Here is a 20,627-nt window from a genome sequence, read left to right as displayed (position 1 = left end):
TTTCCCTTTCTTGCCATGAGCTTGGTTTGGAAGCCCCAGTTACCCATCATGGCTAACTGCTGGTATTGCTACAGTTTGAAATTTCAGAAGAACCAGAGTCTATTGAGCTCACTGCCAAGCTGAAAGAAAATGACCATGTTCTCCATCTTCTGTTTGAAAAAAATGACCATCTTCTATAAGAAAAGTTGGTGCATCTAGAGAGCTTCCCTTGGAAGGAACTCAGACTCCTGGAAAGTCTTATTAGTTGGCTTCCTCAACAACTGATTTTCATGATATTCATAGCAAGTTGTCCTATACTCTCAAACGTGTGGCTGCTGTACCCAGTGCTGTAGGGTATGGAGTCAGTCCTGCTGATTCAACATCTTAAGAAAAGAAAAAAAGCTCTCACCTCAGCCTTTGCAGTGATTGTTCCCATAGCAACTCAGTGACCCAAGATTTGAACTCAGGTCACCAAGGCAGATCTTGGAAATGGTGCCAGGAAGAGGTGGAAGGATGGGGGGAACACAATCAAATCAAACTACTTTTCCGTATTCTAGTCATCACCATGAATGATGGTAACTCGCAGCACGTATTGAAGTGTTAATGGGAAGACAGCCACGTACTCTGTAGAGGTTCTCTCCCTAGCAGAGAAATGAATTTTCAATTTTTCCAATATTGTCAAGACACCAATTTGGAGAAATGAGTTTTCCATGAACTTTCCCAGAAAGATCAGGAAATGGTAGGGGCTGGCGGGGGGAGGAATGGAGAGAAGGTGAAGAAGTTTTCTGCACTTACTTCATATAGTATTCCATAGATGCACTGTCATTCCCTTGTCCCCCACATCAACCAAAGTGACTGTTTCAAGTCAATCTACAATGACAGCAAGTAGTACACTGCTGACCACAAAGCTAAACTATGCATATGACTTTAAATTCCAAACTCTGCAATGAGATCCTTTTTAATGGAAGCCTGTGTGCTTTAGGACATAAGGGATTTGTTGGGTTCTTTTTATAGGGCAAATAGCATGAAGCAGCAGCAAGAAAGAGCTAAGCACCTACGCAAGTAGCAATCTCCATGTGCACTGCTGAACACCAGGTGTACATGACATTTTATATACATGCCCCTCAATCTAAGGCAGCAGCTCTAGAACAGACTCCTTTTTGGTTGCTTAATGACAGACAGGTCATCTTAAAAAGCATCACGGGGTTTAGGATCATTCCTACCAAGGCGCTCTGCCTCCTCCAGCACTGAAAAAAAATTAGTTTGTATCAGATCAGTTTTTTTCCAGAAGAATCAACATAGGGGTCTACATAAAAAGCACACAATCTAGCCCATGTATCTTACACATGCTCTCTCTTACTGGATACCAATGCTTCACTCCAATCATAGGCATTACCCACACTCTTTACTTTGGAAACATGTTAACATTATGCCCTAGTTTGTGACTAGAACCTAACATTCAGTATAAGGGATGCTTTAAGCATTGACACATTTATTTAAACTTGTTTAAGCGTTCACCTCCCATTTTGCATGCCTGTTGTAATCTCATTCAGATTTGTTTCATTCAATTAAATTATAGGTAAAACTTCCCACTTTGAAGTTGTTTCCAGAACTCCCAGTGTTCACCTTGCCTTCAAGCCTGCTCCTTGTCCTGTTTATTATGAATGACACTTGATGAAGACAAAAAAGATACAGTTGCTACAGAGCCTAACCAAGTCTACAACCTCTCTCAATGAGGCATTTTAGATGGAAAAAATCAGAGCTCCACTACTGCAAAGCAAAGGCCATACCAGGAAGAAAAACTGCCCACAGATCTCCTGAGGCACAACTAATGAAAGCAAATCAATAGCCTGGTAAAGCAGAAGCTGCTAAAAGCCAAAGCTCTCAAACAGCAGGCACTCCACAAACATAGCAAAATAAAGACAGGTTGGTTCAGTAACCTCTCAGCATGAATCAGATTTGCACATTGGTTAAAACAAAGTATTATAGATTGAACAGTGGCAGTCAATATTTACCAAGCCAGTTGGAACAGCCAAGTCAGAATGGGAGGAATGATGTACTGTAGTTCTGGGCTACATTTGTGCCTGCTGTGGTTAAGCAGTTGCATTGTATCACCATTTCCCCAGACACCTAAGATTTTACAAATGCTTATGAGTCCATCACATAATGCTTGTAAGTTATCTATAAGCTCCAATACCAGCTCACCACATAAACTAAACACTAATTAAAAACTTTTCTACTAACGGATCCCTATTAGGATGATGTGCAATAGACAGGAAAGAGGTCAATTAACCACAATCTGACCAGGGAACTGAAAAGACAAGTACTGCTGCAACTAAGTAGGTAATCAAACCAGTGGGTCACTATTAATTTCAAAGTAAACAGTCTCCCACATTAGTAATGTTAACACACACATCCCTCCAAATGTTAATAATGATGTAAGCATTTTTATAAATGAGGACTAATAAATCAGGGAATATTAGAGTGCTAGAAAAGGTGACGATTACAAATAAATCTCATCCTTACTTACCCCTGGGGCCACCTAGAAACTGATCCTCTAGTAGCAAATGTCACTTGTCTTTAGGCAGCTGCTTAGCACAAATATAGCAACTGTCTTTCATGTCTAGTTGTAGCTCACCTCTCAACCTACAAACCAGCTGAGACTCTGATACCTTGATTCCCCATTACATTTGCTATGGTCAGCAGACATCACAGAGAGGAGTTTCTCAGATCAGGATGAAACCAATTCCAAGTCTGGCAAAAGCTGTAAAACCTGAATGGAACTTCCTCAAAACAGCACGGCTGCTTACAGGCACTGAACCCCCACACCTGCAAATGCGTTTTACCAGAATGCGCTTTACCTAGCTCTGCATTGTTTGTATAGATCAGGTGCTTCAGCAGGGCTTTTTGGCGCTTTTCTCTAAAGCAGAGTCAATCAGCTATTATATAAAGTAGAGCTGCACTGATATGTTAGTCTGATATTGGATTGGTACTGATAAAAAGAAAATTGACTATATCAGAAATTGGCCCGATGCTGCCGACAGTTTGGCCAATAAATGCCCATGCATGCGCGCAGCCAGCCGCAGCACAGCACACAGGCAGCAAGAAGCACAGGCTGGCAGCTTGGAGAGTTGCATCCAGCTGGTAAGTCTGGTGTGGTGGAAGGGAGGGGGGGCAGATCAACACTCCCCATGGTAAGGGAGGGAGTGGGGCTGAGGTAGGCACTGCCCAACAAGGGCAAGGCGGGGAGGAGTGGGGGCGGCTCCTGCCACTGCTCCCACCACTTGTCCCGGAGGGCATTTGGGGGGGAGTGGAGGGGGGCTGTGCGAGGCAAGGCGGGCTGCAGCTATGGGCTGGCTGCCGCGCTGCACTCAGGGTGGGTGGTAATGGTGCTGAGTAGGGGGCTATGATGAAGTTTGGAATGGCTGCAGCCCCCCCCCCCCCAGTCTCCTTTCCAGCGCTGCCACCACCTGCCACAAATGCAGCCCAGCCCTAGCTGCAGCTCGCCCTGCCCCACCCTGCGCAGAGGTGGGAGCCACCTCCCCACCTGGTGCCCCCCGAATGAGCCACGGCTCCGTCCTGTGCCCATCCCAGCAGCGCCTACCCCAGCCCTATTCCCTCCCTCACCATGGGGGGCATTGATCTACCCCCCATGCCCCTTCCCTCCCCACTCCCCTTTCACCACACCAGACTTACCAGCTGGACTCAATTACATCAGAAATCAGATCGGTATAGGTCGATGTGCCTCCTTAAAAAAATCAGCTAGCAGTATCACTCCCAAAATGCCTATCAGTGTACCCCCTATATAAAGTACCAACAAACCCCCACTAAAGTGTCTGATCTATACAGGCATTAGGTGAACTGGATCCAACTAACGCAATGCCTCTTCTGGGTATGTGTTGGGTTCGGTGCAGAAGTACACCGAGTTTAAAAGTGACACTTTTTTTTTTTCAACGTCTGTAAGCACTACGTGTATTAAAGTAGCAAGTCATCATTAGCTGCCACATCGAGCCAAAAAAGGCAAAGGGAGAACTGCCTCTTCCTGCATCCCACTCAAATTCAGCCTGTCCTCTCTATTCCCCTCTTCAGATCCACAGCTGCAACCTCCTCTTCAGCCTTGACAAATACAAGCTTGCCTTAGTAACAGTCACTAAAAAAGCTGCAAAGAGTTTTTCTAGCTCTAGGCTTCCATCAGATCATTTGTACCCCTGTTTGCACATCTCCACTGGCTCTACCAGCTGAAACAAACTAGTCCCTACATTTAAAATCCAACACCCCAATGGCCTACTTACCCCAGCCCTCCCACCACACATATACACCCTCCCCCCGACCCAGATGCAAAATCCCACCCTCTCCTCTGTCACCAATATCAATGTGTTGATTAAATTAAAAAAGCACTCTTGTGCTTTCTCCAATGTCATCCCTAGGCTTTTCCCGTCTGCCAAGCTACCACATCACCCTTTTCAAAACACTACCTTAACAACAAGCTACCTTCTACTATGATGCCTACAAAAATAAATACAATGGCTAGGCACCTGGTATAGAGACCAATTTTGTTTTCACTCCTATCTTGTTCTCGCTCTCTGTTGTATTTATTTGCTTTTTCCTTTTACGTCAACTCTTAAGGGCAAGGCTCATCTTTTCCTTATGCTAGTACAACTGGGCTCCAGTCACAACTGTGGCCCAAAGGTACTCCCACAAGACAAGGAACCAAAAACAGTTCCACTTCTTAGAAGTAAATTATCTTTTTAATTAAATGCTTACATCCACTGAGTGGAACCAATATATGTGCCTCTGATCCAGCCTGGCAGCAGGAGCATAAAATCTCCTTCATTTGAACCAATAAGTATAGAAATACCATAACAGGAGAAACTAGCAACTGGATTTGATATTAGATGAGGATTAATTAACATCTTATAATAGTTTTAAAAAACTGTCAAGGGAAATTACAGCTAGGCAAACTGTACATGCAATGAAAAGTATAAAAATACATATATTACCATAAACTACCATCCTCAAAAAAAATCAAGCACTTTGCTGAAGCTATTACTCACCTTTAATTATGCATCTTGAGCTAACATATAAAAGAACATTTATTCCAAATCTTACCTTCCTCCTTAGTTTCCTGCCTCCTGCTGAAAACCTTTTAGCATAATACTTTTTGATCATGTGTTCATAAATTCTCTGCATCTCCTGCGGGGCCTGTGTGTGAAATGAGTGATGATAAAAAGAGTTCTTACTTTTCATGGTCCCTTCCTCTTCCTCTTCTTCTGTATTTATTACCATCGTGCCCAGCTGGGACTCCAGAGTGCCATCATGTTCTATCATGGTATTGGCTCCATCACTCATGGTACTGGCAGCTCTTATTGTACCAGTCTCATCTCCACTTGCCCGTACCATTGTACCTGAATCGGTTTCATCTTCTTCCTATGGCAGGATATATGAAATGCATTTTTCAGGGCAATCTTATATGAAGGCTGACTACATTCAAAGAGAATTGGAACTAACTTGTAATAGCTCTTCAATAAGAGGGAGAGGATCTGACCAAATTACTATAAAAACAGCAAAAAGTAAAGAATTATTTGGTGCCTTTCCTTCCCCCCTCATCCACAAATGGGCAAGGAAAGACAATCTTCTCTGTTCCTGTTGCTCCAGCATTACCTAGTGTTAGAAATAATTGGATGACAAGTCTTAGAGATTGAAGTTTTCTACTGAACCATAAATAAGCAGCGATAATAGCAATAAGAAGTACAAGCTCCCCAGTTAGAGCCTAATTTCTAACCTATCGCCCATCGCTAAAAGCAGTTAGATTAAAAGAGCTATTCAGTCTTTAAATATTTCTATTAAAGACTGTCAGGTATGATACAAAGCCCCATCTCCAGTGAGCATTGATTAAATTGCAGCGGTTTGTCTAGAGTATAAACAAACTAAAGAAGAAAGGGATAATCCCAGTTTTCAGATGTTGATTCTTTAAAAAACTCACAGAAAAATATAATTAAATATTCAAGTACTGAATTTGCAAGGTTTAAAAAAAAAAAAAAAAGTAACTAGGCTTAATATTCATTTTTCAGAAACAAATTGTTTTTCTGGCCTTTTTTATATTTTTGGGAGAAGTCTGCAAAGCCTGCCTGTTCCTGCCATAGGAGAATAGAATTTAAACCCTTGAGTCTTGCCAACAGTAATGCAAACTCTTAGAATTTCAATGAACATTAATATGGGAAAATAAATTTCCCCAAAAGTGCACAAGGAAAGCTAAATATTTGAGCCAGAAAGTAGGCAAGATAGCCCTTTGAAAATATTTAATAAAATCCTGCCCATATAAACACTGACTGTAGAACGGTTAGGAATTCCAAAATCATGACAATTTCTTAGAAATACTTCTTCAGTCCCTGACTAAGAAATCATTTACTGCTTCTAAGCATAGTAAATGCTAGCTGAAAAACTGGTAAAATTAGTTACCAGGCAAATCACCTTAATATTTAAGATTAAAAAAGATGACCACCTGTTACCAATGGATAGATCCAGTTCCTCTGTCTTCATATGACTATGATTTGAGTTACTATCATGGGGCTAACGTGCATACATCTCCCCAAGTTATATCATCATGTCTCAACATCTCACAGCTGTTACCACGACGAAGTAGACACTGCCCTGCCCTGATCCACATGTTAGTGGCCTCCGTCTTACTAATGGTGTCCACAGATCGCATTCATATCTCACAAAGAGAGGAAGACTGCAAAAATTAGAGGGGGAGGAAAATTAAATGTTATTGCTGGTGAAGAGTGAATCCCCTGCTCCCTATGTACCTGTGGCTGCATGTCAAGCACCAGCCAAGTGCCCTGCCCACACAGATCCCAACCCCAGCATCTGGTGCCAGACAGACGGGACGTGGTACCCAGGCAGTGGGGCCAGGTCTGGCAGAAGCGGTAGCTGGAAGGAGCTACCACCGGGGTTGCTGGGAAATGAAGCCCTAGCCCCGCTGCACACCCAGGGGTGACGGGACTGGCCACACATACCACGGACTGGACTGCTCCCCATGCCTGGGCCAGCCGGGGCCGAAGAACCTGCTGCAGACTAGACAAAATCCCTCAGTAGGCTGAATCTAGCCTGCAGACTGTATTTTGCCCACCCCGGTCTATTTTGCCATGTTTGCTTGTGAATCCCCCACCTGTAGCACGGTGAAAAGCAGCAGGAAAAGAGAAAGTGTCATGGAAAACCTTACTAACTCCCTACCTCCAGCAAATCTAACACGGAGGAGCAAGAGAAGATGCACTGGCATCAAAGAGCACCATGACATCAGTGCACTGTTCACTTAGGTGCAGAGCAACAGTCCCTGGTGCTTCAGCCAATATAATGGCAACATGATGAGTAAAATTACTTCCATTCTCAATCACCATTCAGTCACAACTGAAGAATAAGGTTGGAAGTGGCATCCAGCAGCAAGATAGGTAGATGGGGCCAGGGAGACTCTGGGATCTTGGGGCGGTGACAGCATGGGGCCTGGACCCAGGGCACACCCATGATCCACTGCCCACATGCTCCTGTGACAGGCACAGGTCCTGTGGGCAGTGGTGTGCAGGAAGCAAATTGCAGCACTGGCCCAGATCTGGCCCCACGCTGTCATCACCCCAAGATCCTGGACCTGGACACAGCTCTCTGCCAGTAGCCCTAACCTGCCTGCACGGGTCCTGGCCATCCTCCATTGAGACCCCAGGATAATGGGGTGGTGGCAGCGTGGGGCCAGGACAGAGCCTCAGTATTGCAGGCAGGGACATTCAGAGAGCAGACTGCAACTCTGCCCCAGCCCCCCACTATTACTGCTACACAGGGCTGAGCCAGGGCACGTGGCCAGGTGGACAATATGGGGCCACGGGTGGGCAGGGAACTGCATCCAGAGTGGGGTCTGGGACATTGGGGTGGTGACAGCATGGAGCTGGGGCCCAGAATAGAGCTGCAATCTGCTCCCCACACACCCTTGCCTATGGAGCCTGTTGCAAGGGTATACAGGCAGTGGAGTGCAGCTCTGCCCCCGGTCTGAGCCCCACACTGTCACCACCACCACAAGATCCCAGGGTCTCCCTGGCCCCACTTGACCATCTCGCTCACAGATGCTGCTCCTTGCCCACTTGCAGCCCCATCTCAGGCACCCGGCCAAGTACCCTGCTCATGTAGGTTCCAATGCTGGCAGTGGGTCCAGGTCAGATGGGCCAGGGACAACAGCTGTGGCAGTCAGGAGCTGCTGCTGCTGGGGCTGCTGGGATATGGAGTTAAGCCACTGTGCTGTATGTCCACCCGTGGAACCTGCGCCTGTTGCAGGGACATATGGGTAGTGGATCACAGCTCTGCTCCAGGCCCCCACCCCGCACTGTCAGTGCCCCGGGACCCCGCCCTGTGATCACTGCTTCACCCACCTATCCTGCTCCCAAACACTGCTCCCCATTGGCCCACAGCCCCATCACACATACTGAGTTTTGATGAGCTGCTGTGCAAGGAGGTGGGGTTCTGATCCAGCCCATGACAGCTAAGCAAAACTCCGTGTGTGACCAGCGGACACAAATAATTGTCCCACCCTGCTACAGATCAATATTTGGGAACAAAGCATGCTATTGGCTCTGAAAAGGACTTTCTGGAACAAAAGCCTTTCGGTGCCCATCTGATTGTCAGGTTTGAAGAATCAGGAGTATGCTCAAAGATAGCTCAACATACTCTCTGTACCACACATGCTCCAACTGCAAACAGAGAACAATTGCATAGCACTACACTGCATACTCCAAGAAGCCTAAGTATATATCCCCTCCCCTGACATCTCTGTTTATTTCTATTGTACAGCATAAAGTTTCTATAACAGAATTTCTAAAGAGCTGAAATAGGAAGACAGCTTATTTTATACAGCCAACACTGCTTTATGCCAAGAATGTAGTCCAAGAAGACTGGAGTCTACAATCTGAAGTTCTTACTAGGAAGGAAAAGGTTGATGGTGCTGTGAAACATTTATTTGGGAAATAAGTTATTAATCTCCTGAGAGGGTCACCAAGAAGCATGTACCATGCACCTGCTCCAACTATGCCCACAGCCAACTCAGAAATAAGGTAACAGATCCACCCCCAGGGCCACCGCTGCTGCTACTCTCAAGCTGTCTCTGGCATGCTTGAAAGTGGTCCCCAAACAATGCACTCAGGAGCTTCACTGCTTCAATATCAGGGTTTGGTACATGCACAGAAAGTAAGAAGCATGCTTCATCCAGCAGCAAAGAAATACCCTTTTGAATCTTTTGTATATGCATCTGTATCTTTAAAGTAGTTTACTTGACTGATAATTTTCTAGTGGTAGCGGGTGTTATGACAATACGTTGAGGTGATTCTTACAAAAGCTCATTATCCTACCAGAAAATAAAGGAACTAGGAGCAGGATTGTAGAGAGGGTTTAGGACTGAACTGAGCCATTTTAAGGTAAAAATCCCACAACACCCACACCTGGTGATAACAACCAAGCTAGTCATTATGTTGTATTACTAAATTTAAGTTAAAACCACCAGAACCTAGACAGAGTGAAAGACTTGACACAATACAGTGTATGGACAGAGTTAGACCAGTTGGTTACAGATGTTATGGGGAAGCAGGGGACTTTCCCCATTGTTTAAGTGATTGCATTTGTTAAACACTCACCGAATTCTCTTCATCATCTTGATCCAGTTCCCGCTGTTGTGCTTCTTGGCGTTTCAACTTAACATCCATTGCTTCATTAATCAAATCCCGCAAAATTGACACCCCTTTGGCACTTTTAACAAATGGATGCTAAAAAAAAGGATGTACATGATATGTTTTAAGCAGTAAATTTGAACCATGATAACAGCAGTAAAAAACCCCCAAACATTACTGTTACCCAGAGCTATCCCCATTCCTGTTGCACAAATATTAATGCTTGTGCAAACAGCTCAGCAAAAGCACAAGTTTAATGCATCTTTTTAGCAATGGAGAAAGAGAATCCCTGACTAAGTTCTGCTACAAAAAGACAAATTCTGCAGTACCCTGCATTCAGACTCTTCTCCTGAACCGCTTTGAACATAACTCACTTCTACACATGACTGTTTAAAATCGTAACCCAGGACTACAGTGTGGCTACACTTCCTAACAGGTTGCAAAACTGTATAAATTGCTGCCTTCTTTTCACATTCTAAGGATCATCTGATAAACCATAGTGAAGCCTTCTCAGAAGAGGTGTATCAATGGAGACATTAATGTCATGGAAAGACAGGGGTACTGTTTTGTTTGTAGTGGGAGAAGCTGTAGCCCAAGATGGTACAGTGCAAAGAACATCCTCTTGATTCAAATATATATCCCTTTTCTCTTTGATAATATCTAATGAGTGCTTTAAAGATTATCCAGCTTTGCTTTTATCTCTAAGCAGGAGCCTCTGTCACATGAAGAACAAAGGTAAACTGGAAAAGCCAGAAAATGGAGAGGTGTTTGTGACATCAAGTAGCAACAGAGAAATGGCTCTGTTTAAAGCATAAGGTCAGTTAAGGTACACTCTATATGTCATGCAGTTAAGCAACAGAATCTCTCCTTGGAAATCTTGTGAATCAGACAAAAAGCCTGAGGGCACACAGATGAAATATTTACATTTTATACGTATGCATAAGGAACAGGAAGCAGAAGTAGATCTAGCTTGTAGGGAAGACTTAGAAGGTTGAAACTGAATGTAAGGTTTTTAATCATGACAGTACAACAAACAGAAAACAAAAAGGGAAATTATTATTGCAAAATGCACCCAATCACTATGCCTACACTACAAATCATTACACTCTCTAGGTTTCACACCACTGTAGGCTCATCCCAGGCACCCAACACCAGACCTGAAGAAGCTGCGTGGCAGTGGCTCTTTGCTCAGGGCTCTTCACAAGACACTGTTTTACAAAGTCGGTGAAATTGTCTGACCAGAATTCTGGCTTCCGGAATGTTGGAGGAGGATTTGTAGGAATCATGAAAATTGCCTGATAAAAATAAAACCTGCTTAATTTCTAGACAGTCAAGATCACACACAGAACAACCATGCACATTGCCTGAAGTAAACACATTTACAAAAGGTGTTCATAACCCAACTCTGAGATAACTATAGCAGTTCAAAGTTGCCTGTCACTTCAATTGTTTATGCCAACTATGTATGTTCCCCTAGCAAACAGATCAAAGTAATGAGAAATTCATTCACTCCACTGTAGAGCTATTTTCATTGGGAGTTTTTTACCTATGGCAGAGATACTACTTGAAAAATAGAATTGCATGTTGACAACTGGGGCATGGGGGTTGATCCAAAGAACAACACGTTATGTTCTAAGCAAACTATACAATTCTACATTTATGTGATGATTTTCCTTCTCATGAGAAATATTCTCTCATTTTACTTGATGTTAATTTCTTCCCAAGTTAAAAGATAGTTGGCATCTTGTTAGAGTGCTATTCAACTAACTGTGAATTGAAAACTATGCATTTCCTGCAATATTTGAGTCCTTGGTCCTCACCCTCATTGGATGAATATCTGCATATGGTGGTTTTCCTTCAGCCATTTCTATTGCTGTGATCCCCAGCGACCAGATGTCTGCTACACAGTTATACCCAATTTCCTGGATCACTTCAGGAGCCATCCAAAATGGAGTTCCTATAACTGTGTTCCGTTTTGCCATGGTATCCTAAAATAAAAACAAGAGAAAGAAAATTCCATGCAATGTTAAAGCTTTTTGTTCTTTTACTAAGTACCACACTTCCTTAATATTGCCCTTAAAGATCATACACCAAAGTAAGACTCAGGAAGACTAGAATATGGGATATTGCACCTTTGAACTGTAATGCATCAGCAGAATATGTAAAGGACCCAGAAGAATGGGGCAGGTGCTACTACAAATAAGTTTAGGTACAGTAGTTCTGGAGACAGAAAAAAACTAGGGTACCAGACCTGTGCCTGCTTTAGAGTCTACTGCTAGATCAAGGCCAATATATGTAGCTCTTCCATGAAGAGATGATTGAACACAATTTCTTTAAAAAAGAAAAAATCAGAAACACAAAAGAAGCCTACAAATATTTAATGTTGGTAGCTGTAGCTTAAAAGAAACTGAACACACACACACAATGATGTTTTTACTTACTGTAAGTTGTCCTGCTACCCCAAAATCTGCAAGTTTAGCATGTCCTTCTGTATTTAGTAATATATTCCCAGCTTTGATATCTCGGTGTATTTTTCTCATAAAATGCAGATATTCTAGTCCTTTGAGGGTTGACTGTACTATTGTAGCAATTTCCTCTTCTGTTAACTACAGAAGACAAAAGTTATAGCCAACCATGATTCACCAAGACTGTAAAGCATCTGATGTGAAAGACTGACTTTTCCTTGCCATATCAACTAACAAAAAATTATAGTTTCAGTTAGAAATATACAGAAGGTATGGTTTACAGTTTCACACAGTGTTGTATGCCCTTTCACAAGCAGATATTTATGCTGTTATAGAATAACCAGAGACTCATTCTGTTTTTGGAAGCATTGATAATTCATCTAATCTGAATAGCTACTTAAACCATAATTACATTAACTAATTCGCTAACTTGATCTAGCTAGCTATGTGGCGATAGCCACACTCAATTTCAGAAATGCCAGGCACTTGCAACTCACACAACAACCAATGGCAGCTCTGGCTGCTGAGCAACTATGAAAAGAAAAGAATCCAGCCAGAGAACGATGCACAGACCACTAGCCACCTTCTCACTATCATTTGTAACATTTAGGTTGGATACTTACAAGTGATTTTCATAAAGTGTCAAGATTTATAAAATGCCAAGAGTTAAGGAGAAAGAACATACCGTTTTATTTCGTAACCGAATAATGTCAGATACAGATCCAGCTCCACAGTACTCCATGACGATCCACAGGTCCGTGTTCTTAAAATAGCTGCCGTAGTATTTGACTACATGGGGACTACAAAAAAAATAAGGGGATGAGGAGCAAGATGAAAAGAGAGAGCATCATGTTATTGACTAAAGTAACTCTATATGTGGCACCACAATACAAAGCACAGCCAACACCCGCCTCCCTCGTCCACACACACACACCTCCACCCCGCAAAGTCTACTGAATATTCAGGGTCAAATTCAGGATCCCAAATTTAAATACTGAGCATATTGCAAAGTGAAGAGTTCACAGGAAGTGCTCATATCCTCCATTAAAAGGAAACTCCCCTTGAACACAAACACCCTTCTTAGTTCTGCAATTCAGTTCTGGATCTTAATGCTTTTTAGAAACTTAATAAAGAGTTAGGTCATTTTATCTCATCTACCGTCATTGTCTGGTTACCTAGCAAATAACCCAATATCAGAATAAAACAGCTGTCCTTTGGAAAAAAGCTAAAAGCTGACTAGACAAAAATATAGAGCTGAAGAAAGGAACAAAACTGGTTTTAATTTGCAAATGACTAAGTAATTAAGGCAGAATTAAATGCTGATAAAGGAGATGTCTTTAATGTCTGTGCAGAGCATAATAGTCGCATGATTTTCTATCCACGGTATTCACAAGTGTGGAATAGACAGACAAATGAAAGGTTTGATTCCAGACAGTCTGGACATTTTGCTTTCAAGGAGGAGAAATGTTCACATTTCAGACTGTTGTAACTGGGGAAAAAAAATTGTGAGCATTTTATTATTTGAGCAACAAGTCTGCACAGAGAGTGAACAGCAGTACAATTCCATTCAGAAGCCTATTTTTTTTTAAGTACTGTAAATGGTATTTAATTTAAGCTTACAGTCTGAGAAAACAGCAATTAATTGATCTAGATGTGGAATATCAGCATATGAAAAAAAAAAGAGTAGAGGTTACATTTTTCATTCAGGGGAAACACTTTGGTAGAAGGACTTCTGTGCAAGGGATCTCTCTAATCTTTTCTAATCAAACAATCTTCCCGTAAGTAATGACTGAAGTTATTAATACAAAACCTGCAGACCCTGATTTCCAATCTCCCAACAACTGTGCAAGAGTAACACTGAATGTGCACTGACCTACATGCATATGTTAGTGTATGGGTGGCCAAACTGCTGCACATGTGCCACAAGTATCATAGAGAGCCTCTGCCACAGACTGGGGAGGAAACAGTGAACACGGCAATAGATACTGTAGGGGGCACAGAGCACAGGAAAGAAAGCAGAGTGATGAAGCAGGCAAGGAATACTGCACAGAGCTGAAAGCGGTGCAGCAGATTGGAGTGGTACTCGAGGAGGGCATGGGACTTAATTTGTGGCATGCCTGTCAAAAAGGATGGCCCCCACTGAGTTAGTGCATGAAAATCTACATATGCTGAGGGTTCTACAAGTGAAAATACTGTCATCTTTGCAGACAATAGTGTATTTGCATCTCTGTGTGTTATTTTCTGTCACTGGACCTCCACCAGAGCTCCACTTTATATAAATCAATCAAGGCCAAAATCTCTATTGCCTTTTAGTTTCTGTAAATTATACTGTTATAGTAAAGATGTTTCTAAATTAGACTGAGAAGAGGACAGCAGAAGACTTTTGCAAAGAAGAACCCAGTTTACTTTGTTAGTATTTCCTGGTCCACCTCAGACAGTACAATTGCTGGTCTAACCTCTAAAAAATGTTTAAGACAGCATAGCAACTCTTAGATCCAATTAGTAAATAGCAGGTTACATACAGTACTCTCCTTTCATCAATGCATATGGGTTTCACTGCATGCACTTACCTGTCACATTGCTGCATTATGGATATTTCCTTTATAATCTCCTGTAGGTCAGATTCAACAGGGACTTGCTTAATTGCAACAACTTGACCCGTCTCTTTATGAATAGCTTTGAATACGCTGCCATAGGATCTGTAATAGACAATTTGAAATACTGAACACAAACACTGCAAGAGGTTAGAAACTGGCACATTGTTTTAGTGAAAAGATCACTGCAAAAGGGAGAGCTAACCCAATCTAAGCATACTATCAGACTCAAAGTTGCCTGTAGGCTAGCATACTGCTCCTGATGGGCTATCCTGACATCAACAGAAATAATACAAGAGCCACATTCTGGATGCTTAAAAAATTATCTTTTCACCCATTTGCAAAGGAAGTTGAGCACATATCTCATACAGACATATGAAATGACCATGAAAGTAAAGAATGAAGATTTCCTCAGCCTAGGTAAATCAAGTCAACAACTGGTAAGCAAAAGGAAAGTATGAACTACATTTATTAACAGCATTCACCCAATTTTTTTTAAACTCAGTGACAATGCACAGATTCTGTTCCACTGATACAAAATCACTGCAATACTACATAGGTCACAAGTAAGCCCTGGTGGGGGACAGGACGGAAAGCACAACTGCATGCCCCTGCCATTGCCCCTGCTGCTGGATGTTGGGTCCAGCCAGGCTGCAGCCCCAGGCCCCATGGTTTGCACAAAAATTGTACCACCACCACTACCCACACTGCTGCTGGGCTCTGGCTCCAGCCAGGCTGCAGCCCCGTGCTCTGCTGTCAACACAGAAGTCTGGCCGGGGGCAAGACAACCCCGTGTCGCCAGTGCAATACTAGCTACCTGTGGGTGCACAGATACAAAAAAGGTCAAGTTAAGATTTTGCTCTAAGATAGTACATTTCACCCACAGATGCCAAGAGTTCTCTGATCTAACATGGGGAGACTTCAGGGCTGAGCACAGATGCAACCAACAGAAACTCTGTGTTCTGCAGATGAGTTCTTGATACTTAGCACAGAGTAAATACTGTATAAGCTATGATTTGAGATGAGCAAACTAAAAAGAAGATTGAAGCAGATGCATCTGGCCCTACTTTCAAATGTTTTTCTCTCAAACCAAAATGTTTGAGCATCTCCTTCCTATCCCCAAAAATGTTATTACTTCAAAAAGGCAAGGATGTGAACAAGAAACTTCTTTGGAGAAAGAAGTGTTTAGGGTAACTAAATTATTATTTCTTACAAAACTCTAAATAAAAGATACAGAAATTAACCTACTTTTCTGGGGTTTCCTGTTTTTTTTCCCTTCTACTCTACAGATAAACTGGAGAAGTGCCTATTGCAGATACTTTCAAATGTTGCCTCCTACACATCACAATCAGAAAACTGACACTGTCATTTAAATAGACCAACTCTGCCCCAACTGTTTCAAAGAAAAGAATTTCCAACAAAACTAGGTAGGTTAGCTCATTTTAAGGTTTCAGCACTGTATTCAGAACATAGGTGTACAAACCATTAGTTGGCTCATGGCTCTGCAACAGGATACAGTACCTACCTCTCACCTTTATGGCCTTAATTACAACCAGACTAGGTCAAAATAATCAAAAGTAATTCCTATTTGTATGTTCTGTAGCCTGTCTGAAATAAGATGCTTTTCAATACTGTTGATAATAACCACCACCCTTGGTGACAACAGAAAGGCCAAGAAATGAAAAATGAATAGGAAGTGAGAATAATCTCCGAGTTAATCCTAGACGTGTGCTCTGAGAATGCATGTATCCAAGAATCAGATTTAAGGCATGCTGCTAGGACACCATTTTTAACCTGCAGTACATTAATTTGCAATTGCTGTGTTTGTGCTCCGAGTCCAAGATTTAAGGTTCTCAAAATCACCGAATGTTTAATTGGATGCCAGTTACTAAGCGTTTACAGTCCACCTATTTTGCAAGAACTCCCGATAGTCACTGTTTGCATATACAATGTCAATTTAATGATCTTTGGGCTCATCTTAAGGGACTATCAGTTTAGGGAAGTAGTCTGCATTTTAAATTTGCTGAATGCAGCTTATTCAGCACAAGACTAAAAACAAGGGCCAGTGAAGAGAACAGAAAATAATAGCCCACAAACAGAAGAACAGCTCCCATGCCTCTCTTACTTGGTACCCTCATCGCACGCACAACAATTGCCCACAAGGACTACTGGAGATTCTAAGATAAAGAGGAAAGGTTTAATTTCAGTTTTCAGTCTTCAGCATTAATAGAATGCTTAAAGTTCTCCACATATAGTGTGAACAGATATTTTTATCTACCCTTTGTATTCCAACCTTCCCTTCCTTGCTTGACCATGCGTTTTGGTTTCCAATTTAATTCTGGGTTTTATACCGCAAATATAGATGTGAGATTTTCTAGCTACAGTTTGCACATCAAAGAAAAATCTACAGGCTTACTGTGCATAGCTGCCCAGGATCACAACTTACGCTAACACTTTCAGTAATTTAAAACCTTTACTCTAATTATTCAAATTCTGCATCCTTACTAGTTGGATTAACACATATACAAATGTTATTCCCAGTACTTTCTATTAAAAAAGCTGATTCTTTTGACCAACTAAGAACTATTTGATTTACAAGACCCTATACTGGAAGTAACCTTAAAAATGCAAACCCCGAAATAGTAGTCTTATTCACCAGAAATGAAGGACCAACCTACAAACAATCTTGAAACCATTTTGTATGTTCATTTTGTGAAATCATTCTTCCCAAAGTTTTAGGAAGTTATATTGTTTCTCTCCTGTAAGCTCCTTTTTCTAGCAAGCTGTACTTCTCCAGGAGAATTGCTGGTGCTGATCCTCTCTCTACTTCTTTCCTAATGACTCCTGATAAACCAAGGTGTCTCATACTCAAACAACATAATCACTACTAATCTCAATAACAACAAGGCACCTAAATACCAGCTTGAGCCCAACTGAATTAACAAGGAGAGACTTTTTGCGTAACCTTCTTCAAGTAACTGGATTCCCACTCCCCCGTTAATTCACTTCTTAATGTGAAGTTTCATCATTAAAAGACAAAACACAATAATCCATATCTGATTACTTAACCTTTTCTGGCAGTACTCTTTCATGTTTTTACACTTCCTCCATTTAAAAACGGAATTCTGACAACTCACATTGGTTAGATGATGTAGAATACATGGTAGATCAGGGAGGCCAAACTCATTTGGCCTTGTGGGCTGGATGAGTGATGTGGGGCCAATCCGCAAGCTGGATCAGGCATGCAGACCAGCCCCACATGTCCTGGATGAGTTGTTCCAGGACCATGCTGCACATGGTGTCTGCTGCATGCCAGATCCAGCGTGTTCTGGAGCAGATGTCACATGTACCCCAGAATGGCTGGAGCAGGTACTGCATATTGCACATAGGACCATCCGGCACACCATACAAGCTACCTATGGGTACACTCAAGACCATGAGCAGCGCTGGAGGCTGAATGATAGTGCTACACAAGCTCTATCTAGCCCGTGAGCAGCATCTTTGACACCTCTGCTGTAAATGATCCAACGCCAGGAACCAGTCACACTACCACCCCCACCTCTGGTAAAAAGAGAGAACATTACATGTGTAAGAGAAATGTTATACCCCTTTTTATAACATACTTACCCTTCCCCAAGCTTCTCCAGTACATCAAATACTTCTTCAGGTTGCTTGGTTAAACTATCTTCATCCAACTTCTTCAGCTGCCTATATACACAAGGGCATAGAAACAAAGGTTAAGATACTGTAATTTGGGTATTTCTTAGAACAGAAGTGTGAAACAAAGGTTTTAAAACATACAGCATTGAAAGTTTGACAAATATGTATTTTGTCATAATCATTTAAGATTTAGTCTGCCTAAGAAGTAAAATACGGTCACTAGATGCAAAATCAGAACACCAAACACTAAAAACAGCTTTGAGTCTTACAGGGAGCAGAGTTTTATCAAACATATAGATCTGTATTTCCTCTGTGCTGCAGGAAACAGTTATATAGCCAAGGCACCAGAATATGTAGGATCATGTTCGGGTGCACTTTATAGATTCCATAATTAACAACATTGTGTCTACTGCTTCCTGAACAAATCTTCTGCTAGCTTATAGATTTAGACTATGCAAAGACTATGCTTTTGTAGGACAGGGGTTGTTCTTTTTCTTGCTCATTTTTCACTAGAAATTCAGAACTTGTTCATCCTGGAAAGACAGAGCGACTGGTGAGCTGGTATGATGGAGTGAAGGGGAATGGAAGGAAAGGAAATCAATGAAAGTATAATGCAATCAGTCAAGTTGGAAAGTGATGTTAACAGTAAATTAAAAAGTGACCTAACACCTGGAGTTGAAACACTTATGAGGAAAGATGCCTTGGTTAGAGGTTCTAAAACTTCTTAGTCCCTTCAGTTGCAGGGGTGGGAGAAAGAGGGGAAAGAACCATGCCAATTTTATGCATTACAAACCAACAAGAAAAATGCAAATTTCTTCTCTCTTTTGCATATCATCTTTAACATACTTCAGAATTACTGACCAAGAAGCTACACATAAATCACTATCAAGTTCTAAACAGCTCTTAAGCATACAAACACCCAAAACCACATCTTTTAAGATCCACTAAGTAGCCAACACATGCCATAAGAAAAAGTGCATCACCTATGAACTAAAAACAGTTATATTATGGTTACAGAAGACAAAGAGACTTTTGTAGCTCTTTATCAAGCAATTCTTAAGTCTCTACATTTGAATTATATAAAAAACCGAAATGCACATGGCTGCCTGCTGTTTATAAATAACATGAGCTGTTGTCATTAAACATGAAGAAAACGGGCACAGTTTGTACCTAAGATACTAAAAATGTAAAAAGCTTTTGTGAAGTTGCTGAAGCTAGGACTGGAAAGCACTCAATGTGCATCTGCTATTACGTCAATATGCAGAAGCCATATAGGAGAAGCAAGATGCACATGGGCTATACATACAATGGCTTCCTGAAATGAAGGAAACAGTACAAGCAAGCAAACTCAGGAAGTGGCGAAATACTGAAAGTCACTAGGCTCTTTGCAATGATAAGCATTAAACCAAAAGAAGGTTACTTGTTCTTGCTTGAATAACAATACCTAGTCACCATTACCAAATAGCTTGAAATGTAGTAATCTAAAGGGCAGATACTACAGAATAAAGTGTGTAGAATTAGATCCAGCCACACACCAATTCTACATGATTTTAGAAGATCCAAACATCACATGAGCTCTTCAGGAGCCAATTTATTGCCTATTTCAAGTGACACTAAGCTTCCCTGTTCCTGAACATATTCAGAAATTCAATGGTATTCTTTCAGCATCTAATGAGCCTGAATCAGGAGTGATCCAAATTATCTAGGACACCCTGTCTTTTACAGCATACCTTTTTATAGAGGGTTAAGATGGAAACAAAAACAATTTTGCTTTCTGGAGTGTTCACATCTAATCTGGGTCAGGTATAGTTAAACTTCCATATAGACAATTATATACTAAATTATAGGTAAACTAAACACATTACTAACAGCAGATATTTTGCTCCCTTGTCAGTTAAACTAGAACAAAAAAAAGAAAAGAAAAGAAAGCCAGCTGCTATCTGTCACAAAACAAAGGAAACTGCCTCTTCTGCTCATCTCTCAAACATACAGTTAGAAACAGCTGCACACCACCGATAGTGTTCTGACAGACTGAAACTTCATTCAATTGCTGAAGTGCTTCCAAATTATCCTCTGTCCAGAGTTGTTCAACAACAGTCTGCAGTGAAATGATAGGCTACTAACAGCTTGGTTCACATGTCTTTGAAATCCCAAACTGACACTGCCTGCACACCCAACAGATGTTACTTATCAGAAAAAAGTAAGAGCGAACATTAAGGAATGTTAGCAAC

The 20,627-nt window shown here is 41.7% G+C and overlaps 1 protein-coding gene across 2 annotated transcripts in view; it reads right to left on the bottom strand.

Moving 5' to 3' along the window:
- Positions 1-20,627, bottom strand: part of STK4 (serine/threonine kinase 4) — a 74,067-nt gene that overhangs the window by 50,979 nt on the left and 2,461 nt on the right. For both annotated transcript variants that reach the window (XM_006275791.4, XM_019484579.2), the window contains exons 2-9: positions 18,364-18,444; positions 14,713-14,841; positions 12,828-12,942; positions 12,119-12,283; positions 11,498-11,665; positions 10,835-10,972; positions 9,645-9,773; positions 5,220-5,406 (exon numbers count right to left, since the gene is read on the bottom strand). In XM_006275791.4, the coding sequence (XP_006275853.1) occupies positions 5,220-5,406; positions 9,645-9,773; positions 10,835-10,972; positions 11,498-11,665; positions 12,119-12,283; positions 12,828-12,942; positions 14,713-14,841; positions 18,364-18,444 (1,112 nt within the window). The remainder of the gene's footprint in view (positions 1-5,219; positions 5,407-9,644; positions 9,774-10,834; positions 10,973-11,497; positions 11,666-12,118; positions 12,284-12,827; positions 12,943-14,712; positions 14,842-18,363; positions 18,445-20,627) is intronic.

This window comes from Alligator mississippiensis, chromosome 9 (assembly GCF_030867095.1).
Source record: "Alligator mississippiensis isolate rAllMis1 chromosome 9, rAllMis1, whole genome shotgun sequence".
NCBI classification, from domain to species: domain Eukaryota; kingdom Metazoa; phylum Chordata; order Crocodylia; family Alligatoridae; genus Alligator; species Alligator mississippiensis.
The sequence above is the reverse complement of the archived record's forward strand: the minus strand, read 5'-3'. Positions and strand labels throughout refer to the sequence as shown.